Below are 22796 nucleotides of genomic sequence, written 5' to 3' on the forward strand. Positions count from 1 at the left end.
TAATTTTTATAAAACATACTTATGATTGCAATTATCTCTCGGTTTTTACATCTCAAACCTTACAGAGGGTTATTAATCGATATTTCCAATTCATGATTTTACTCATGATTTCTTCTTAATCTTATCAATATATGACATACTAGCTTTTGCCCGCGACTTCGTCTGCGTGGAGCGTGGACTTAGTAACCGCAGCTAGAGTAAGAATAGCGCCTGGAGAAAATCTCATAGCAATCTAAATTTGAGCATATTATGCACACCAATTAGCAGGCACTTCGTTAATTATCTCAATTCCACCCCGCTTTTTACTTTCTTAAGGGATGATTTTCGGGATAAAAACTGTCCTATGTCCTTCTCATTGACTCAACCTATCTCTATGCCAAATTTCATCTTAATCGGTTCAGTGGTTTAAGCGTGAAGAGGGAACACACAGACAGACAGACAGACTTTCGCATTTGTAATATTAGTATGGATATGTCCCACTGCTGGACACAGGTACCAACTGTCAAGAAGGTCCTGATGATAATCCTTAAGCTAACCCAATGAGGATTGGGAATTTTGTCTAATATCTGGAACTATAGTCTTAGTCTGTCTGGAGACTTATCTCTCACCTTTAAATTTACCGCAAATGAATGCATGTCAATATATTTTCCTTCACCGAAAAGTAACAGTTAAATATCACATAATATTTCTTACTCAAGTTCGGGGACACTCGCTTGCACGAGCTGCTTTGGCTCTTCGAATAGTTTTCTTAAATTCGCTCATATTATAAGTCGATTTAAATCGAAGCACGCGCAGGAAACCGGGCAAGACAATCCGTGCCGGCGGGAGGAAGACAGCGATTCGGTGGCGCCAACTGCCCTAATGCTTCAAGTGCCAAATAGCCTGCTTGACATAATTGTGATGGACTGTTACGTTCGTGATTCATAACGACGATTTGTTTACAAGGTTATAGAGAGTAAATACGATATGCCTATACTGTAAAGATGCCGTGGAAGAAGTCGTGGAAGGCATGTAAATTTATATAGATTTTTTACGTGAACGGATGTACTTACTGGGACGGGAAAGAAAATAATAAAATCAACTTAACGTTTGTAACATCGCTAATTTATTTAAAAAATAAAACTTTTTTAAGCCAATTTTAGCTAAAAAAGAAAGGTTTGGGAGTGCAAAAAAATACCTCGAGTATAAACCAATCTTGATTAATCTAATATTTTTAGGATACCGATCTCAGATACAACCTAATTACAAGCGATACTAGCAAAACAAATACTGTGATTAATTTGTATTTAAGACATTAAGTATTTGAAAATATACCTTAAGATAACATACCAAGGTTGAAGTTAGTATGTAATTTACTTCCAACATAATTCGTTTGGATTTTCAAGATGCTTTGATTAGGAAATATTCTATCTATAATCTATAATCTATAATCCTGGTAGGAAATATTCTATCTATAATAATAGTAATTATTTTTCCATGACGTGTTAAATATTTGTTTTTAGGTAATTTTTAAGTCATTTATTTTCATAGTTTTTATACTGATAGACCATTTTTTTTAGTTATAAGTTATAATGTATAATTTCAAAATACGGTCTTCATTCGGGTAGTTAAAACTTGATAACTAAAACTTAATTCTTATATTTACTACTTACATCTTTTCCTCCTTCCTTTTCGAATGTTTTATTTTTATTTTTAATTATTGCCTGGGTTAGGTAACAGTCTTTATAATAACGTTTTTTGTAATCTTTATTACATACATTTTTAAATCCCTTTCAGAAACCCTTGAAGAAAAATCTAAAACGATCACAAAGTTAAAATAAGCTTCACATTACAAGATCACGTGTTGCATATCTACAAATAAATCAAGCATGCCATATTAAGATCAGCTGTGAAAGGGTCCAACCGAGGGCGCGACACAAATCAAGACACTTCGGACAGACATTCAATTGGATATATCTGCGACGTCTGTCTGTATCATAATCACGGGACTCATTTCTCTGAATTGTTTAAATGCGAAATTGTTACGATGGCGATGATAATACTTTAATAATACTTTCTTTATAACTCAAAAATGATTTCATTTGTTTACAAATTAAATCTTGGGTGAAAAATATAATATACAGTCTTTGATGTCATATATGGCGAAATATTTTTGTACAGTGTAGTCAGCAAATATGTTAGCTTAGCATCTCTGTATACAAATATGTATGCAGGTGTGTAAGCTTTTGCTTACTGTACATCCAAAACTTCAAGGTTCATTTTTATAAAGGTTATTTTAGGTACCTATAAAGATTTTTCACAATAAATATGTTCAATGACAGATGTGATATGACTCACAGTATTGCGTGCCACTCAAATGAGGAAAATAATCTCTGATTAAAATTGTCAGTTTGAGTGATCGGCCCAAATCAATAGTTTGCATGCTAAGAGTAATTGGAACTAAATAAATGTCCTCTGCCACGCACGCTGCTGCTGTGATGTATTTTCAAATTAAGTTATTTTCTGTTTGAAAAAAATATCTTTGGAACCGCTGGTAATCAAAGGTGTTTGGTTCTATACCGGAGGGCGTTAGTTCGACAGCTTTTCCCTAATAGATTACCTGACCCCAAGGGCCAGTACTAGAATTTCTCTAGTAGAAAGGTATATTTAGTCTTAATATGGCTAATCATCTTGAAGGTTTTCTCTAATGGTAGCATCAATGCAAATATGATTTGATTTGTCCATAATTCGGCAAGATCAAAATCTTATTTTCAACGACTTTCCAATCTCGCGTTCATGCTACCAGTTTAAAACTGATTGTTTTTTTTTGTCAACAGGAATACTAGCGAGTGAAGCTCTTCGGAACAGCCTAGGTCAAAACACCTGGTCACCAGTTCCTCGACCGGAGCCGAGGGTATCTCCTCCTTCACACCATGATGTCTATCCTGTCAGAGGTAAGAAAGTTTAGGATATATGGGTGTGGGGTGTGGGGTGCGCTTGAAGGTCATCATTGTTCCTAGAAAAACTACTATGGCCTTCTTAGTTACATCTACCAAGTCGCGAAATAGTTCTTTCATAAAATATCCGCTAAAAGATGTTCACTACCCGATCAAGACCTCCTCTAGCACCCTTTCTCCTTAGTAAGTAACTTATTTCATCGATCTGTGATTTCTTCAAATAACCTTTGGAACTTTTATAAGTCTAGTGAACGTTTGGAAAAGTTTGAGTGGTATTTCTTTATTCGAAAATAAGGACTTAAAAGAGAAAGAAAAGAAGAAGAAAAGAAGAAGAGAAGAATAAGGGGTGTTTTGACTCTGATTTGTGATTTTTTTTATAAAGATATCCAGATTGTTTAACCTTTTTTTTTGCAACTAGACAGTAATTTGCCAACGTGACCAATCCCCAACGTCATAATATTCAATATCCACCAAATCCCACGGCTTCAGATTTCGGTGTGATACTATATCTATCTTATCACTTATCAGTGGCCCGTCAGAGCCTATCGCTGGCGAAATTACGCTTGTTTTATGGCTTTGATTTACAGGCGGCATCGACAAAAGCGCGATAACGTATCGCCAGTTTAAATAGTCGTGTTATGATAGTTGTAATTTTTGTATCGAACATGCATTTTGGACAGCGCGCGATAAGGTACGGTGTGCAAAACCTGGAGTTTTGTTAAATGTGGATTGATTTTGTAACTAACTTTTACCGAAATACCTACTCGATACTCGGTTTTAGATTTTCTGACATCGTTAATTTTAAGACATTTTAGATATCATAATATGAACCATGTTTCATGAGATAGTACAGAAAGACCAATAACGGCAATAACGTAACAATATAATGACAAGAAACAGTCTTGCGCTTAGTAAAAATATAGTAGGTATGTCACATACTGATATGGACCAAACGTAAGCCAATGACAACCATAAAAGCTACCGGTACCGATTTGATCCCCATTTATGTTCTGCTAAAAATTATGTTTTTTTTATATGGTATATCAATTTAAACTGGGTTATTCAAGGCGACGTACTACTTCTGCGACGTTTTCGGGCAAGTTTAAGCGATAGTTTGACTTCCATACTTAAAGATATCTGTACTATGTTATGGTGTTACTAATTAAACCAGAAGTCATCGGGGTGCAGTATAATTATAAAATTGATGACATAAACGAAGAAAGAATATTAATTTTCTTGTTTTCTAACCGTACCCGCGTATTCGTGCCCTCGTCTTGTAAATCCGAGTTGGACATGTGTACCCGTGTAAGCAAACATTAATACAAGATAACACCGTTGGTCTGTTTGTGTGTTTGTGTCCTCGTGACTTCGAAGAATCCGTTAAAAACGAATCGTATCTGGCAGTTTTGAGCCGTATTGATTTATTGGGATGGGAGATTGTCAAATCTCACAGGTAGACTTCGTGTCCCATTTTTACACACTTTTATTTATCTTCACTGTGTGGATTTATTTGCTCCAAATCTTGTAACTTAAGTTTTAACCACTGGTGTCTGATTCAGTTGAAATTTGGAGATTTTTGTATATATATATATATATATATATATATATATATATATATATATAATCCTCCATTCTTTAGAAAAAAATACTCTTTTATATGGATTTTATATTTATAAACTCGTCCTTCATAAACTTTTGTCTTTTGTTTTGTCTTGTCAGGAATGACTTGTCCTTCTTCCTCATTTTACATTTTGCTTTGTATGGAAGGGACAACATTTTACAGAGGTCTGCTAAGTTTTATGAATAAGGAAAATTTTGACTCTACGAGTCATCTTGTTTAATATTTCTTCCACTACATTTTTGCCTAAATATTACTATCTGCGCTGTTTATGATTTTTTCCGTTCAAATCGGAATACGTTTTTAGTATATTATTAGAAGAAAGTATTCAATCATTGTCAATGTTTATCGTTATCTCCGGCAAATCGAAAATATAATGTCTATCAGACATTTCCATTTTGCCATCTTAAATTGAGACAAACAGTAACAATGCAGTGGTACTTACAAGATTTACCCATGTATTAACTAATTAAAATAAATAAATAAAATGCTATGTAATGTGATGACGCAGACATAAACGGAAATCCTACAGTAAAAAAATATTCGGCATGTAGACATCCTTATCAATATAACCAAACTCCTAGACAAACTTTTGTAATCTTGATTAGAGGCCAGAGTACACCGGCTGTTAGTGCGCGTGCTCTAAAATGTTCAAGCCGTGCACGCACGCGTCACGCAAGCGGTGTGCCGTCTCTCATAAGAATCTGTATATTGCAACGCGTATGCGCATGCACGTCTCCGGTATGCACAGACCTTAAGTATCTACTGCTTTCGTTTGCCATAAAGATTCCTTGTCTTAAAATTCTTGTGTCAATGTCAAATGGTATGAAAATTTGCCCTAAAATATCACACTTTATCAAGTGTTTCTGGGGGCCTAGCCAAAATGATAATCGTACATTGACAAACGGCAAACGAAAAGAAAACATATACCTAACTATTGCTACACATTATTCAAGTTTCGATACATGTTTTCTATCAACAATATACAGGGTGGCTAAAAAATAAGTGCATTCCAGTTGCCAGGGAGGTTTTGGGGTTATACTGAGCAACTTTTACTATGGGACCAATCCCGAAATCGCGAAAAAAAATTTGGTTGTTTCATACATTTTGGCTGGTCTATTTTGTATGGGAGGGTACAATTTTGCACTTATTTTTTAGCCACCGTCATCTTCATCATCATCATCATCATCATCATTATCATCATCGTCATCTTGGCTAGGCCTGTTAGTGCAATCGCCGTTCTAGTCATAACTGTAACCAAAATACAGACTAAACGTAAAAACAGCGCACTTGCTCGATCAATCAAAGGGTAACATTCGTGGTGGCCACTGTCAATATTTGCCAAGTGGTCACGACATCGCTGTGTGCGCTATTATTCACAATGTTTGACCAAGACCAAGTGTAGCAAAAGACTTGGCCTCGACGGGTCGCCATAAATCCGGGGTAACTGGGATTTGTCCTGCTTTTTTATAGTTGTGGGTGCAGGCTCAGTTTGACCTGTTTTGAAGTATGATAACAGAAAGCTGCAGTTTTTCTATCCCATTAGCCTGGCCAGGCGACAATAGTAGGACAGTTTTTTAAGAGAAATCTTGTATCAATTCCAGGTGCCTGGTAGATGGCCCCAAGGGGAAAGGGCTTATAACTACTACAAAATGCATGTTTGGTTAATTTAAATGTCATAAATCCAGGATTTAAAGAATTACCCAAGCGACTGTACCTACCATAGCAACGAGAGACAAGAATAAGTTGATTCACCCTCTCAGTACTTATTGCGGGGTTTTCTTTTCAAGAATGAGACTTTTTAAACAAAATTAACCTAATATTAAACTAACCACTATATTTATCTCAATTCTCAAAGTGCAGTAGTCGTCATTTTGTAGATCATCAGTTACGATGGAAATCAAGAAAGTTAAAACTACGACTGAAAGACTTGTCCTTAGTTTATGACTGAATTCGGTGGCCCTACGCTCGCGTGTCAAACCGGTATGACAATTGAATTTTGTGGTGTACCCGTTAATAATTTAGGGGATTGTGATTGCCTTACGCTTTTGTTTTCCGACGCCACTTGGCACTGTTTGTCGAGCGTTTTTTTTGGGGCCAAAACCCGGCGTGTTTAATTTTTTGTCTGGTGAAAAACCTTTGTTATGAATCTTTGTCGTCACTTTTGTCATCTTGAAGTGTCGGTATGGCCTCTCCCTTTTCATAATATGATTTGGAGTACTTACAGCCACATAAAAGTTTTGATAAAATGTAGGTACCTAATACCAAAGAGGCTTACGAGAGATTAAAATTAATAAAGATCCTGGAGACGTTTTATATGGAATTATGCCATTCTTATTCTGAATCACCCACGTCATTCCACCATGGCAAATCTAGGCACGAGTTAACTAATGTTGACCGGCAATTGTTAAAGTATGTAATCCATCAAAGGAGCCGCCCATGAATGACATTTCGACAGTGTTTACTGACAAACTTTAAATTGCGTCAACCGTAATCAAAACTCCTTTAAATCCAACCTTAACGCTCGGTGTTAAGGTTGATGTGTGTAACGTTAGGTGTTTCTTGGACACGTGCGGTAATTAAGAACATTAAGAGTGTTGCTTTAGCAAATAATTCGGGGAAACAAGAGAAATCGGGACACCAACAAAGGCACCGGTTAAGTTTGACGATTCTAATGACCTTAGAGGGTTATCTTGATTACTTCAAATGTAAGAATTCCCTTTCATTCATAACGTTTGCCTTCATTTGATATGACTTTACAAACTGACAGTTTTTTTGTAATAGAATTTGAAAAGATTACTATTTTTCTTTTTAGGCAATAAGAAAATAATGAGTCGACTACTATATACTTTTGTTAAATTATAATTTTCCTATTTCAAAGCATTTCTATTTGATTTTTTTGTTAGGTACTTATGTATAAAAAATTCTAATTTCGTCTTCAATCTGTATAAGATGTGTATTTATGTGTCTTTTTGAAGTTGAGGAACGATTTCCTTGGAAATGAGAAGTTGAAATACTATAAATATTCCCGAGTCTAGAAACTGTAGAATTACACTTAGCTATAATAACTTTCTGGCAGATTTTGTCGTGCTAAAACCCGATTGTCAAAAATCTTGTTATCACCAGTTGCATAGTAAAAGATGCACGTGAATCTACGTCACTAATCCCATTCGCAAGATTGTGTCAATAGTCACAACATGTCAGGATGTTTATCAAAATGTGACGTTTCGCCAGGCGTGGTCCCCCTAAGCCCTGGGCTTTCATGTCACCGCCTAAGCCCAGATTTGTCATTGTTATCGAATGACACTGTCAAAGATACGTTGCGTCACAATCCCATTGTTTATATAACGGTATGCACCGTTATTTTTATATAACTTTCAAATGTGGAAGAAAGATCTCGATTTGATAAGAAATTAAGAATACATATTTAATTACACCAACGGGTCTACCGCGATTTAATTTCATTGTTTTTACCTTTAATTCCGACGTTAAGATGGCGTTAAGATCGACGTTTGATAAGAATACTCATTATACTCATACAATAACATTACATAACTACGTAGTAGATAACTATACGGACGGGTCTACCGCGATTCAATTTCGTTGTTTTTACCTTAAATTCCGTGACCACAGCTGGTGCAACTCAGCTGAAACGCCGCAAACTGCCAAACTGTTGGTAGCCGTACTGGTGGATATAGTTAAACACTGTCAGTTGCCACAGTGTCCCACTGCTGGGCAAAGGGTTTTTTTTTCCTCCCCTCGTTTTCTCCACTCGACCTTTTCCCACCATTTGGGGTAGGTAGATATAAGACAAGCCAGGGCCGCCGGAAGGAGTCACGGTAGAATCTCAGGCATCCCATGACTCCATCAAAACGGTAAGACGGGTGACGCCGGAGTGGCTTTTAGTGGGTATACCTCCTCTCCTCCTCTCTATAGGAGTGGATGACTGCAGGAGGGAGTCCCACATATCTCCCAATGGCTCGCCAGGCCGGGGGAATGCGTAACGCATTTTACCACTCCGTAAACAAAAAAAATGTAGAATGCGTCCAAGTCGTCCCGCCATCTCCTTTTCGGTCTGACTACATCTGTTCTGATTACATTTATTACGGATGTAGTGCATAAATTGTTCATCATCGTATTTTCTCGGAAACGTTCGTATTTGTCATGCTACTTCAGTCAACCTCAGTACTATTTGTAGCGAGACTGACTGAAATAGCAAGACAGGTTCGTACGTTTCCGTGAAAATACGATGGAAAATTATTATGCACTACATCTGTAGTTCTGTACCTCTTTCTGTTGCGTCGTACGAAGAACTGATTTATAGAATAAAAAGTCAAAATTAAACATCCGAATTTTGTGAATCAAAATGATAAAGAACATTTTAAAACATTCAACAATAAAGATAAACCAAAAAATGATCGACGCGAATGAATTCAATAAAGGATTGATTAAAACAGTAAAATTTACCAAATCTAATCTCAAGGTTAACCTTGAAATGTAAAACTTTGATTAGTTCGGTTACGGATTAATTTGTACACAAATCCAGGTTGATTAAGCCATTTAAGGCCGAGGTTCTGATAAACGTCATATTTTTATGATTTCAGCTTATGATGACAGGAAAAACGTTAAATGCCGCCGCACTATTTGGTTAGAAGTTTTAATATGAGCATGTTACTACGAGGCATTTTTGTAAATAGTCGCTAACCGTTTTACATGTCCTATCTTACCTAGATTTAAGCAAAAATAATATTTTCCTCAGTAAGTAAATAGTACATTTCGATGCTAGTGCGGAAAGTATGTCATTACTCCACGAGCACCGAGATATCTTGCCACGAGCCGTAGGCGAGTGGCAAGACTCGGGACGAGTGAAGAATGACATTTCCGCACGTGTATCGAACGACGTTTTTTAATACAGTTGCGAAAAAATAAGAAAAGCAACAAGTAAGGAATGGAATTCGAAACTTTTATATTATTAATTCTGTGACATCATTGACATTGACATTATGAAGAGGTGTTTTTCTAGCTTTTATTCGACTAGAATAGATTTTGTTATTATTATTGAACCCACTTCAATGAAAGTTTTTTTCAAATGCATGTTCTATACGACAGAAACAATTATAAATATTAAAACATTGTACTATTATTACCTAAATATCGTTATTTACGATTATTTGTGTATCATATATTTATAAAAACAATATCGAATGTTGCCTTTGGAAACTTAAAACATTCTTGCAGTAAGAAAATACGCCTCTTCTTAGACAGGCGTTCCGTTCCATTCAGACAACTTATTAAGAACGGCTTTTCAACCTTAAAAAAATAAACGTGTAAATAAATATAAATAAATTATAATACTTATAATGGTGAAGAGGTAAAAAATAAAATATGAAATATGCATATTTTTCGTATTCTCACATTAACAGTAAGTTTTTATGTTGATTACGACGTTTAAAGGAAACTAATATTAACACTTATCAATAAGTAGAATGAATTGGAACAAGTAAAAATTTAAAAAAATTTGAAAAGTAAAAAGCACTAGTAGCCACGAAAAGTAGCACTTTTTGAGCAACTGTATTAAACAATATTTTATTTTATCCTTTTTGAAGTCGGTTTGATTTTTTTTGTAAAACGTTTTTAAGATAAGCGGATGACAGCGGTCAAACAAATCCAAGTTTATTAGCAATAAGATGACACTTTTCGATGACTTCTCTCGCGACGTAGTATGGGGGTTGTCAGTCTTCTGTATTTACTAGACTGTAACACTTTTCCCTGATTTAAGTATATAAATATTTTATTGTTTTGAGTTTTAACACTCAATCAATCCTGTAGGTATGTCAACTCTATCGTATGATTTTCATCACGTTCAATCCAAGATTCGACTACATGTAATCCCAACGATAACACGGATTAATGGATATCTTTACGATTGATAAAAGACATTAAAACGAATGATAACATTTGATTTATACATTATTTGTTACATTTTTGTTCCGATAGTGTTAATTCAGTAATTGTAGATAAAGTTATACGCATTGCTTCAAAAATCTGACGAAAAATGAGAGTTTATATCTGCTTAATTGTAAATTTTGAATCCTTACTCTATTTTTTTAAACCAATGAGCCGCCATACGACAAATAAATAATTAATACAAATCGTTGTAACAGAATGAATTTATTGATGTACTTCCTGTAATAATCGTATTGTTTTGATCAATATTAAATATAGTTGGACAAACCAAATTGTCAGTAAATAAGAACAAACAAGTAGGTAACTGTCAAAACATTTTTTTGTGACACACACTTCTATTGCTGACTGTACTTCTTCTCATCATGTCTATCGAGTACTTCTTGAGACCTTTCTAATGAGCCTAAACTTGATGTTTGTGTTTTTCCATCAAGGAATTCTTTTGGCTACCTACCGGCTGCATCATCAGAACACCTCCATGTGCTATATTGCATTGTCACCGGAATTACGATAGTACTCCAAATTTCAACTGAATCAGATACCGGGAAGTGGTTCAAATTTTAGTTATAAGATTTGAAGCACTACCTATATATACAAAGGTATATACACAGTGAAGCTAAGTAAAAGTGTCTAAAAAGACTATAAGTACTCATCCTTTTCTTTTAGGTGCTTACTAGTGTAAGACAAAGATAGTATAATTCTCTCTGTCTTTGTTTGGAATGAGACAGTCCTTTGACAAACTATACATCATGCACTATATATAATATAAGAATTTCTATCGCGGTATACCTATTAGAAATTAATTACTCTGGCCGGCAATTCCTTATTTAAAAATAAGAAATTATAATTAATTTAATATTAAGGAAAATTAATTGCGAGCGTGGTTTTCCAATTCGGCCGCGGCATGTTTCGTGCATTTCTCAAAAAATGCGTGGAAGTACTTTTACTTACTTACTGAGTAAAAAGACCACTAAACTTAAAATCAGTACTTAAGGCGGTTCCCTGAGCCAGAAGGCGAAAAATCTCCTTATATGATCATGTTTTTCTAAGAGGCGTTGATATTCGTAGACGTGGAAAAAATATATGTAGATCTTGACTATATTATCTTTAACAACATAGCTTCCGATACACGAATTATGACACTTCGCTCGATACAATTAATTCCCAAAGTAACCTCTAACTCGGACTTTTAATCTTACTTTACTCGGTTATTTATTATGTGATACTATAAACAAAAAAGAAGAAAAAACAATCTTAACGTAAATAGTAATTTCATAGCTTTAGAATTTCGATATTGTAAGGTAACGTTTTTAAAATAAATAAAAACCGACAAAATTCGATCAAAATTGACACTTGGCGCGTATGTTCTTTCCCGTTCATTCTTGCGAAATGTGACAAAGACAGCGGCAAACCGATGGAATGGCCTTAACCATAAAATCTTGCGGCACGTGACCGCTGCTCTAATAGCTATAGGTATAGACATAGTTTATACAAGTAGTTATAGACATGAAACCGAGCGACCAGGGGTAAGAGAAAGACATATTCATGTATTGACAGTTTCACGTATGGCAGCATAATCCTTTTTCTCTTTCATTCACTCTTATAAATTTCGATATTTCGCCATCGCCTCCTTGCTATGATGCCATAACCCGACCATAAAAAAATGCCCGGTCGGTGATAAAGACAAAGCATGGCACTATTTTCTCTTTCCTCTTATAGGAATCGCAATAAGACTATCTTTCTCTATCAAATAGTGTTAGGCCCTTGGCTCTAGCCCAGGTTACAGGCAAGCACATGCACCTAATACTATAGCGATGTAATTACGGATATCTTTTATCCTTTGTAACATTGGTCTACAATCACGCTTACAATATAAATTCATAAGAATTTAATTGCAATTGTATGATGTAAGATAAATAAATGATATCATATCAATCAGGATGATAGACAAAGGAATTTCTCCTAGACAACGAACAATATGAAATTACTGCAGATTTCAAATCGTGGGGTGTTACTTTATTAAAATAGTTGTAAATTATCCACGGCTCCCATATGTGGGGGTTTATTGATAACTAATCCATATTAACGGTTGACGCGTGACTTTGCATGTTTGTGGCGTTTATTATAGTTTTATTGAGCTCATATTCTCGTTGATAGAAATCGTTTAAGGATTTAAGTTATTGGTGCTTGTAACTGTTTATATGTTGGCAGAACTGTAAGAAGTTGTAACTGTTAATATGTAGACTGAAAATATTAAATGTAGTTAACATTGTTCACCAGTCCTGGAAGCATATTCTTATTGTAATAACGGTTATGAATTAGATCTGGATTTGTTATGGATTATGATTTCAGTGTTTTTGCTTGAAGAAATGTCACTTTTGACATTGACAGATCATATACATAACAAATCCAGATCAAATTCAAAACCTGTTATTACGATCAGAATACGCCTCATGTTATCCTGTAACAGTAAATAAGGGTTCGTTGTATTGTGTACCTACAAATTTGTCTTAGAAGTCCTTTACCACCTATGGGTACATTCGCCATGTATCAAACCTATTCGTTTACATGTGGAGGATAAAACGATCATTTCATTTCATTTCATTTCATTTATTCCTTGCTTAGTGTGTGTACAAAAGATCTTATGCATAAATCATTACATGTCTCAACACAACCCTGTGAGGGTATTGCAATACATTTAAGAGCTAAGAACTAAAGTACCTATACAGAATAACATTTAATGTACAAAATGTAATAAGTTAGGCATTTGAAAATATATTTTAAATAAATTTAAAAATATGACCTAGTATAAAATAAAACTATGAAAACGGATTATATCGCGTATATTGAATTTATAATACATCCCGACGTTTCGAACTCTTTACAGCGTTCGTGGTCAACGGGTGACTGAGGAAAAATTACAAAATGCAAAAATACCCACATACTAAAATAATGAACAATCATAGACTACAAACTTTAAGGCTGGTTGTACATGCAAAATCGGTTCATAAGGCTAGTTATACACTATAATTATTTTTCAAGTAAAGATATATATATATACGCGATAAAAATAAACTATGCCGGCTCCAACCCTACACCACGGACCCGAGAAGATTTAATTCCTTCCTAAATTGTAGGAGGGTATCCCAATATGGGACCGGCAACAAACTCGGCGGGACACATCTTTTCAAAACATCAGAATGTCCAGCATCATCCAACACTACGGTCTCACAGTCTATGTCTCGCTTGCTCCTTTATCAGCCTTCATTCATTCATTCTTCCTTTTGTCAGGGGGGTCACGGACAGGATCAGCCACATCTTGAAGCGTGCTTCTATAAAAACATATTTCAAGCCAATGAAGAAGATGTCACAATTCCTGAGGCCTGTAAAATGCAATACCCCTCTACAGACTGCAGGAGTGTACAGGCTGGACTGTGAGTGTGGCCTATCATATGTCGGGCAGACGAAACGGAGCATTTCCACTCGGGTGAAGGAACACATAGCTGATGTCAAGCACCGTCGACCTAGGTCTGCTGTCTGTGAGCATGTCATGGATAAAGCCAATCACTCAATCAAGTTTGATAAGCCTCTGGTTCTTGCCAAGGAGAAGCGTTACATACCCAGAATGCTGCGCGAGACCATTGAGATTAAGAAATATCCAAACTTTAATAGGGAAGATGGTTTTTCTCTACCATCAGCTTGGGATCCTGTAGTCCACCTGATAAAGGAGCAAGCGAGACATAGACTGTGAGACCGTAGTGTTGGATGATGCTGGACATTCTGATGTTTTGAAAAGATGTGTCCCGCCGAGTTTGTTGCCGGTCCCATATTGGGATACCCTCCTACAATTTAGGAGGGAATTAAATCTTCTCGGGTCCGTGGTGTAGGGTTGGAGCCGGCATAGTTTATTTTTATCGCGTATATATATATATCTTTACTTGAAAAATAATTATAGTGTATAACTAGCCTTATGAACCGATTTTGCATGTACAACCAGCCTTAAAGTTTGTAGTCTATGATTGTTCATTATTTTAGTATGTGGGTATTTTTGCATTTTGTAATTTTTCCTCAGTCACCCGTTGACCACGAACGCTGTAAAGAGTTCGAAACGTCGGGATGTATTATAAATTCAATATACGCGATATAATCCGTTTTCATAGTTTTATTTCATGAGTAACTATCGCGGTAACCGAAGACAATATTATGACCTAGTATAATTTATTTAATATAATTTAATTTAATTTAAATATTTCTTAGGCAATTGTTAGGCATTAAAATATAATTTCCATTGATTTATCATTATTTTATATAAGAGAGATCATAATATCCTTAGCGGAAAACCAAAACACATACATAATTATATAATTTTAGCCATATTTAGGTTTGTAGTGAATAATGTAGGAAATTTTTCTATTATAGGTACGGTACGAATATTAATTATGCCGACATATTATTATATTTGTCTAACTATCAAGTACCTACTCGTAAATATGTAGTTAAATTATAGGCATTCAAATTTCGTTCCACTAAATCTGACAAAATGTAAGAAATGTTCGAGTTAACTTATGCTTATTTTAACCCTTAAATTGACAGAAAATATGGGAAGTCGAGAGTTCAAACCTCCTCGGTGCTCAATGATTCTGGTTAGAGAACAAATACAAAAAACCGGCCAAGTGCGAGTCGGACTCGCGCACGAAGGGTTCCGTACCATTACGCAAAAAACGGCAAAAAAATCGCGTTTGTTGTATGGGAGCCCCACATAAATATTTATTTTATTTTGTTTTTAGTATTTGCTGTTATAGCGGCAACAGAAATACATCATCTGTGAAAATTTCAACTGTCTAGCTATCACGGTTCATGAGATACAGCCTGGTGACAGACAGACGGACAGTGAAGTCTTAGTAATAGGGGTCCCGTTTTTATCCTTTGGGTACGAAACCCTATAAAAAGGGAGTCAAAGGTTATGTCCAGAAATATTTTGAATGTTGTCGCATTCAATTTGGAAGAGGTGGCGTGGTGAGTACTTGCACACGTTGCAAACCAGACAAAAATGGAATACAAGGAGTAAAGTCAGCCTGTTAAGGAAGGAACAGTTGTAGTCATCCTTCAAGATAATATTATGCCTCTACATTGGCCGTTAGGTCTTATAACTCAACTCTTTCCTGGCAAGGACGATATTGCCATAGTTGCTTTGGTTAAAACAAAATCAGGCACACTTAAATAAATAAACGTTTTATTATTATTATTAAAAGACCTTTAGTCAAATTATGTCCTTTCCCTTCTCAATAATATACTTAATAATAAAGATTTTATATGTGGCGCAAACAGGTATATTATTATGTATCTGTATTATTTTACTCTTTAGCATTTCCCAACCCCACCCATACAAAATATATGTAGGTAGATATCACATATTCACATATGCATACCGATTTGTCCGATTCAATGTAACCAATTTAGGCGATCGCACGCGGATTTGCGTATGGGTCATCACTATGCAAACCGTATGCTAATGAATGCACTGCTGAATATTAGACCACAAATTTGCGAGGTACATTGCTAAAAATCGAAATTTAACCACTGATTCGTAAAATCATTGTTAAAAATGTATGTTCAGAGACTTCCTATAATGGATTTATCTACGTGATAAAATAAGTGTCTTTTTTAACACCACTCGATTAAAATAGAAAGGCATTGTCTTTATCACGCGGTCACGTACGACCATCATAACCGTACTGTATACGTGGATGGATACAGCCATCCATAATACGTACGCGTGCTGGAAATAAACAATAATATTTTTTGTCATGATTTATGATAACAAAGCATAATTATTTTTGTTTTAATATTATACTTAATTACTTATTAGGTATTAGCATTGCGCCTTAAATTGCTAATTTTGATTTCATATCTCGATTTTACATTCGAACCTAATGGCTATCAAAGTATCGACAAAAAACATTCCAGCCGATTACAGAAACACTTAGCCGTGTTTTTAATTTGTTAAAAGCTTTGGAAAAATAGCAATCACAATGCAGCGAGCACTTTGCGGCGCGCCTCTTATAATTAAAATTGCATTAGTGCAGCGTAATACTAATGCGCGGTGTGCATAGAAAAATGTACTTCTGTAATATAATTAGCCTTCATACGTGTACGGAGATGGACAGATATTGAATGTGCAGGTGTAATGTATAAAAAATTGTCAGATGAAAAGAAGGAGTCTGTAGATAAAAGCATATAGTATGTAAAACAGATCAATTGATCTTTAAGTGTAATTTAATGCAATTTACAATAGTATACTTTCAGCAGTTTAATAATATACCTAACTATACTTATGTGGATTTCTTAAGGATGTCCGCAGAATTGTAAATGGACATATCTTATCACGATCTGGAAGAATATGGACATAGTCATCATTGTCATCAACCATCTTATTAATATCAATGTTAATAACGGAGGTGACTTTATCAAAATTGCACCCATAAATCAAACACCAAAATTAAGATCATCTAATTACAAAACGGCACAATGCTTCTCAATGACCGTCCTCACACTGGCTCTATTATCCCATTCAATATTTTGCAAACCCATAAATTCGAGCATACTGTCGGGGCGGAACAATGAATCCAAATAACCATTAATATGTAATAAATACTATGGGGTAATAATGCTGGGGGACAAACAAACAAGTGTACAGAGGCAACCTCGAGGCAACCCTTAAACGCTGGGCTTTGGCGAGGGGAGCCGAGAGCTGCCGAGCGAAGCCGACTGTTCCCGATTGGTTCCGCTCCAGATGACAGCTGCTGCGTTTCGGTATAGGGGCGCCTCTTCATTAGTGCAACTTGTCTGCTGAGATGGATGTTTGTTTTTGGGTGATGGTCGCTTGATGATGTATGATTTTTCCGTAGGGAAAGTAACGGTCAGACAAATATTCATTTTGTTAACATTATATTGTAGATTTATCATTTTATTGCAAAATTCATCAGCGACAAAGTGTCAGTCTGTTTTACAGATGACTGATACTGAACGGAAAGATTCTTAAGAGTATATTTTACCTTCTAGAACTTTAATCTGGACACGCGGTAGCGTGTCAAGCCAAGTTCAAGCTAACAGAACTGGCGAGCTACCAAAGTCATTTAACTAAAAATAAAAATGTAAGTAGGTACATATAACAGTTCCAATAAGGTACAATTAACAGTAACCACTAAGAGCAGTTTAAATACCTAATTACTTGGCACGCACATTCGTAACCTTGATTATTTATAATTTTAATAACAATCAAAAACGTGTAGGTAAAATATAAGTATACATATATACTAAAATATTAAGGAAGAAGAGTTATCAATAAAATAAATGTTGAAAAAAGTAATCAACCAATTCATTCAAAGTTCACCAAAGCTTAAACACCTAAAGCATCACAGAAACTAAACGTAGCGTAGTTCTCGACGGATTAGCGAATTGTAAAAAAGGGGCTCAGACCCAATGTGTTAATTACAGGGGTGGGCCGGAGGGTCCAATGAAAGTCAATTCGGTGCTACGACATGATATGGCCCATTTCGTCGAGCGACAAGTGAGGCACCTGCGCTTTTTCAAGCCCCCGGGCCCTCGGTTGATTGTACCCTTTGTCCCCGATTGGAAAGCGAAAACGATCCCATGTTTGGCAAATTACTGTTTAATGTTGCTTTACTGTTATTTGCTATTGTTAAAGTAGTTACAGGAAACGAAGTGAATGATTATGGAATTTATGGAGATTTTTTTGTTAATTGATACAAGTAGATAATGGTATGACTGGAAAATCCGCTTGGGTTTCTACGATTTTGATTTCGATTCTACCTATTCGTTGCGTTTGGGAAACACCATCATATTTGTCCCTGTTTTGAGGCTAACTAATTGTAATTTTTATGTTTAGGTTAGGTTAGGTTAGGTTAGTATGTAAAATGCCTTAAAAAGCAATAATCATTGCAAATTTTATCGCCAATATCGCAAACGTGCAAGGGACATATTAATAATAAGACGTGTTTTGTTTCAGAGGAAATCAAATTCGGCATCAACCGTTTGGTCAGCGAGAAAACCGACGAGGAAGAAGATGAGCAACACAATGAAATCCCAAGACCCGAGGGCATTTCCCCCAATTCTCGGTGCGGCAGCTCATGTTGGCCCCCGTCTCCCCAATCCCCCAGATCAGTTCGGTCAAGTTCTCCTGAACTCGAAGTGGATTCCCCTCCTTCTTCTCCCAGAAGACCCCCAGATTCCTCACCACCCCCAAGAAGATCCGAGTCGTTTTCTGTCAGTGCTCTCTTAAGACCTGATGCACCTCGAGTCCAGCCTCAGCGGCCTTTCTTATACCCTCATCTGCCTTTCGCGGAATTCCTTCGAGACGCTGGGAGCCTCGGTATACCTTGGGGAGGTTACAGTAACCTGTATCTCCACGCAGTGCAGGCCGCTGGTCCGGAGTTTCTTCGGCTCCGAGCAGCTGTGCTTGGAGCTCCCGGTCCTCTCTCGAGACCCCTGCCCATCGGTGACGTGTACTCGTGTGTGAAGTGTGAGAAGATGTTCAGCACCCCGCACGGGCTGGAAGTGCATGCGAGGCGGTCGCATAATGGCAAAAGGCCGTTTGCCTGCGAAATGTGCAGTAAAACATTCGGACACGAGATCAGTCTAAGTCAACACAGGTGAGTTTATTTTATTAAGTATTTGTTTTACTATATTTAGAAGTTTTATATCACAAATCCTTAGTAATATTTTTGTCATATTATTTATCTCGTAATAAATAAATAGGTATTCGTATTTCTTGATTTAAAATGAATAAAGTTGTCCCTATATAAAAGCTTATTGTAATTGGTGATCTTGTAGACTTGATAAAATGGAATCACCGTCAACGATGCCAACTACATTAAATTTACAGTTGTCTTCATATATGAATATTTAAGAAATCATCTACCTGCTCATGTTTGTTGGTCAGCCTGTCTTTTTATTAAAATGCATTCGTGCTTTCCTCCTATTCAAGTCAATGCTCATCCCTCCCCCTCCTTCTAGGGCTGTCCACAGCGTAGAAAAGGTGTTCGAATGCAAGCAATGCGGCAAGACCTTCAAGCGGTCCAGCACGCTGTCCACCCATCTGCTCATCCATTCCGACACCAGGCCTTACCCCTGTCAGTACTGCGGGAAGCGGTTCCACCAGAAATCCGACATGAAGAAGCATACTTATATACATACTGGTGAGTCCTAGTCTGTAAAACTTCATGCGGTTCAGCACCCAGCACTCTATTACCCCTGGTCAATGGGGTTGGCCGGTCGAAACATTTTACAGATCTATCTTTGTAACTAGATACTGCAATTAAAATTAGTGTTTACAGTCCGCTATCGTTTTATTTAGCAGTCTAGATCTCCTGGATTCACTAAATACTACGAACTAGGCAGTAGACGCAACAACGCCAACATTGGTTTTATCTGTCAATTCTACAAATAGTGTCAAATTCTTGTTTGTTTTTTATAATTTTATGGCCTGGATCTTTAAGCCAAATCTCATAGAATAAAACTGGAAACCTTTGACAGTTGTTAACCCTATTACTCCCGATACCATGCCTGACCTAAGCCATTATTTTGGTAAACCGTTACTTTAAATTAAACAAACTTCCCGCTATTATTAATCTGATCTAAACCTACAAATTCATCATTAAAAACTTAGCCCAATCCCACTTCATCATGAACAATTTGAAGCAAACTCCATTTACTTACCATAACTCAGGGCTGTCACAACGCCCCACAATTAATGTATATTAACGCTAAGATGAGCTAGGTGTTTTATAATAATTGCGGGTTTGAGACGTTTGCGGGTACATTATAAGGGCGGATTGGGTTGCGGACGGGGACATACAGTCGGGGAAGACACGCGAACGTATGTTTCATCTATATAAATAGAAGTTCTCGACAATGGAACCTATTACATATTGATAAATTACACAAACTTGCTTTCCGTCTTATAATGCTATTTTAATCATTTTGTGATATAAATCATATAAAACGCCTGCGTGATGGGCACCTTGCCAAGAGGCCAGGGTTATTTATAGGGATTTTTATTTTTTCTAGGTAGGTTTAGTTTTAGTCGTTTTATTTTATAAGTAGTAATAATTTTGTTTTGTACAATTAATGTCGGTAGTTATTATATCATATATTATAAATATTCCATCTAGAATGTTTACTAGGGCTTTTACTTTAGGTTTTGAATGAAGGTTATTTTTTCCTCTATCATTTAGATTTCATTCATCAAGTAACATTCTACATTTCAAGAAAACTACAAGCTCACTCAGCTTTCTCTGATCTTCTTCACAATATCCCAGAACATATTTCTCAGACAAAACACACAAGGAACAAACATTTCTACTTTTGAAAAAGGGTTATGGAGAAGGCTACAATATTCTGTTCACCACACCTCCCAACAGTATCTAAATCCTTAGGCCCTTCATGAATATAAGATGCTGCGGTCGGCGGAGTTGTCTCGGTAACACTTAAGCCGCCGGGTAAGATTCTGTATCTTAACCCTAAAGTGCTATCATGATTTTACGTCCGTGTTTTGGTAAACTTGTTGTGGCGACATGATTTAGTTAAGAGGCAGAATTGTTCTTAGGACAATCCTTATTGTGCTGTCATAAGAGTAAAGGGATCGGACCGTTCAATAATATATATGTCTAGCATATATGGCAAAACAGGGCTGGATTTCAACTTCAGTGATAGTCACTTGACTTATACTGCCGTCGCGTCGTGGCGAATTTATTTTATTTTATTTTAAATGTCAATATAGAATTAACCAAGAATCATTATTTGTAAGGATCATCTTGAAGGCTGTAAAATAATCATAATTTTAATTTAACGTCGGCTTGTTTACTTATGATTTTCTGGATGATTCAGTTATAATGATACAGAGATCAATACCCTTTTCCTGTAAATCTTCTTCTTCCTCGCGTTATTCCGGCATTTCTCCACGGCTCATGGAAGCCTGGGGTCCGCTTGACAACTAATCCCAAGAATTGACGTAGGCACACTGGCATCTGACCTTCCAACCTAGAGGGCAAACTAGGCCTTATTGGGATTAGTCCGTTTTCCTCACGATGTTTTTTTTTTAACCGAAAAGCAACTGGTAAACATCAAATGATATTTCGTACATAAGTTCCGAAAAACTCATCGGTACAAGCCGCGGTTTGAACCTGCGATCTCCAGATTGAAAGTCGCACGCTCTTACTAATCCACCAGCGCTTGTTCTGTAAATAATAACCATAATTTAAAATATTAACAATCTACAGCATACAAAACTCCAAATTCGCACCTCCATTGATAAAACATGTAAATTTTATTCATCACGTCTACCTACAGCTAGTGATTCCAACCCTTCTGTCACTGTCTCGCTCACACTAATTGGGAAATGGGAGATTTGTGTAGCCCTCTCCCTCACTCCCAGTGTCGAAGCAATGAAAACTGAATCACGGAAGACGGAGGAAGTCCCACCCTTCTTAAATGAACTGGGGTTCCTCAAGGGTAGGTATTTGGTCCTTAGTAGTTGCGCCGAAGCTTTGCGAAAATCTTTTCCTTGTAATGAAAATTATATGGCGGCGAAACGTTGCGAGTAATTGCTGAATGTTTTATTGTTGAAAGAGTTTCTGGGGATTAGTCTGGATTTATTTCATTTCTATTGCAGATATTATAAATAATAAAATATTGTATGTAGTTTGTTCAAAATATAAAAATGTCTTCCATACAGTACAAAAAGCTGTTTCTTGAAGTAGGTATTTTAAGACATTTAGGTAGTTAACAGAATATAAGTACATTACATAGTTAATTCACTTTAATATATATTATGTTCTTACGACATTTCAATTTTGTACTACAAACAACACTCATTAGACCAAAATTTGTTAAGATACCTATAAATAAAAATATTTGAAGAGCAAACTTTAAAGTATACACAACAGAATATAAAGTAAATAGGAACAGTAATCTTTATCAGTAAATGACTAATAGTTAAGTGACGCAATAAAGCATAATATGCAATAATAAGTTTCCCTTATCAGCCATTGTCACGATTAAAAGGATAAGGGTATAATCCTGAATAATTAATAAGGAAGCCCCCGACAATTTGTCCGACAAATTGTTCTATCAACGCCGTAAATACTGCCATTAATCGCAAACATGGATACGGAATATATTTAAAATAAGACGGATTTTCTATTTTAGTCGTAGATTTTAAAAGAGCATTATTTATTTTACCTGTATTTGCATGTATA

At 36.1% G+C, this 22796-nt stretch overlaps 1 protein-coding gene across 2 annotated transcripts in view; it reads left to right on the top strand.

The window, feature by feature from the left end:
* The window catches only part of LOC134740469 (zinc finger protein Gfi-1b), a 97520-nt gene that overhangs the window by 32950 nt on the left and 41774 nt on the right, over positions 1 to 22796 (top strand). Inside the window, exons 2-4 of one of the 2 annotated variants that reach the window (XM_063672927.1) lie at positions 2817 to 2933; positions 18548 to 19190; positions 19555 to 19736. In XM_063672927.1, the coding sequence (XP_063528997.1) occupies positions 2817 to 2933; positions 18548 to 19190; positions 19555 to 19736 (942 nt within the window). The remainder of the gene's footprint in view (positions 1 to 2816; positions 2934 to 18547; positions 19191 to 19554; positions 19737 to 22796) is intronic. The other variant, XM_063672928.1, reaches the window with a different exon arrangement.

Source organism: Cydia strobilella, chromosome 4 (assembly GCF_947568885.1).
Source record: "Cydia strobilella chromosome 4, ilCydStro3.1, whole genome shotgun sequence".
NCBI lineage: Eukaryota > Metazoa > Arthropoda > Insecta > Lepidoptera > Tortricidae > Cydia > Cydia strobilella.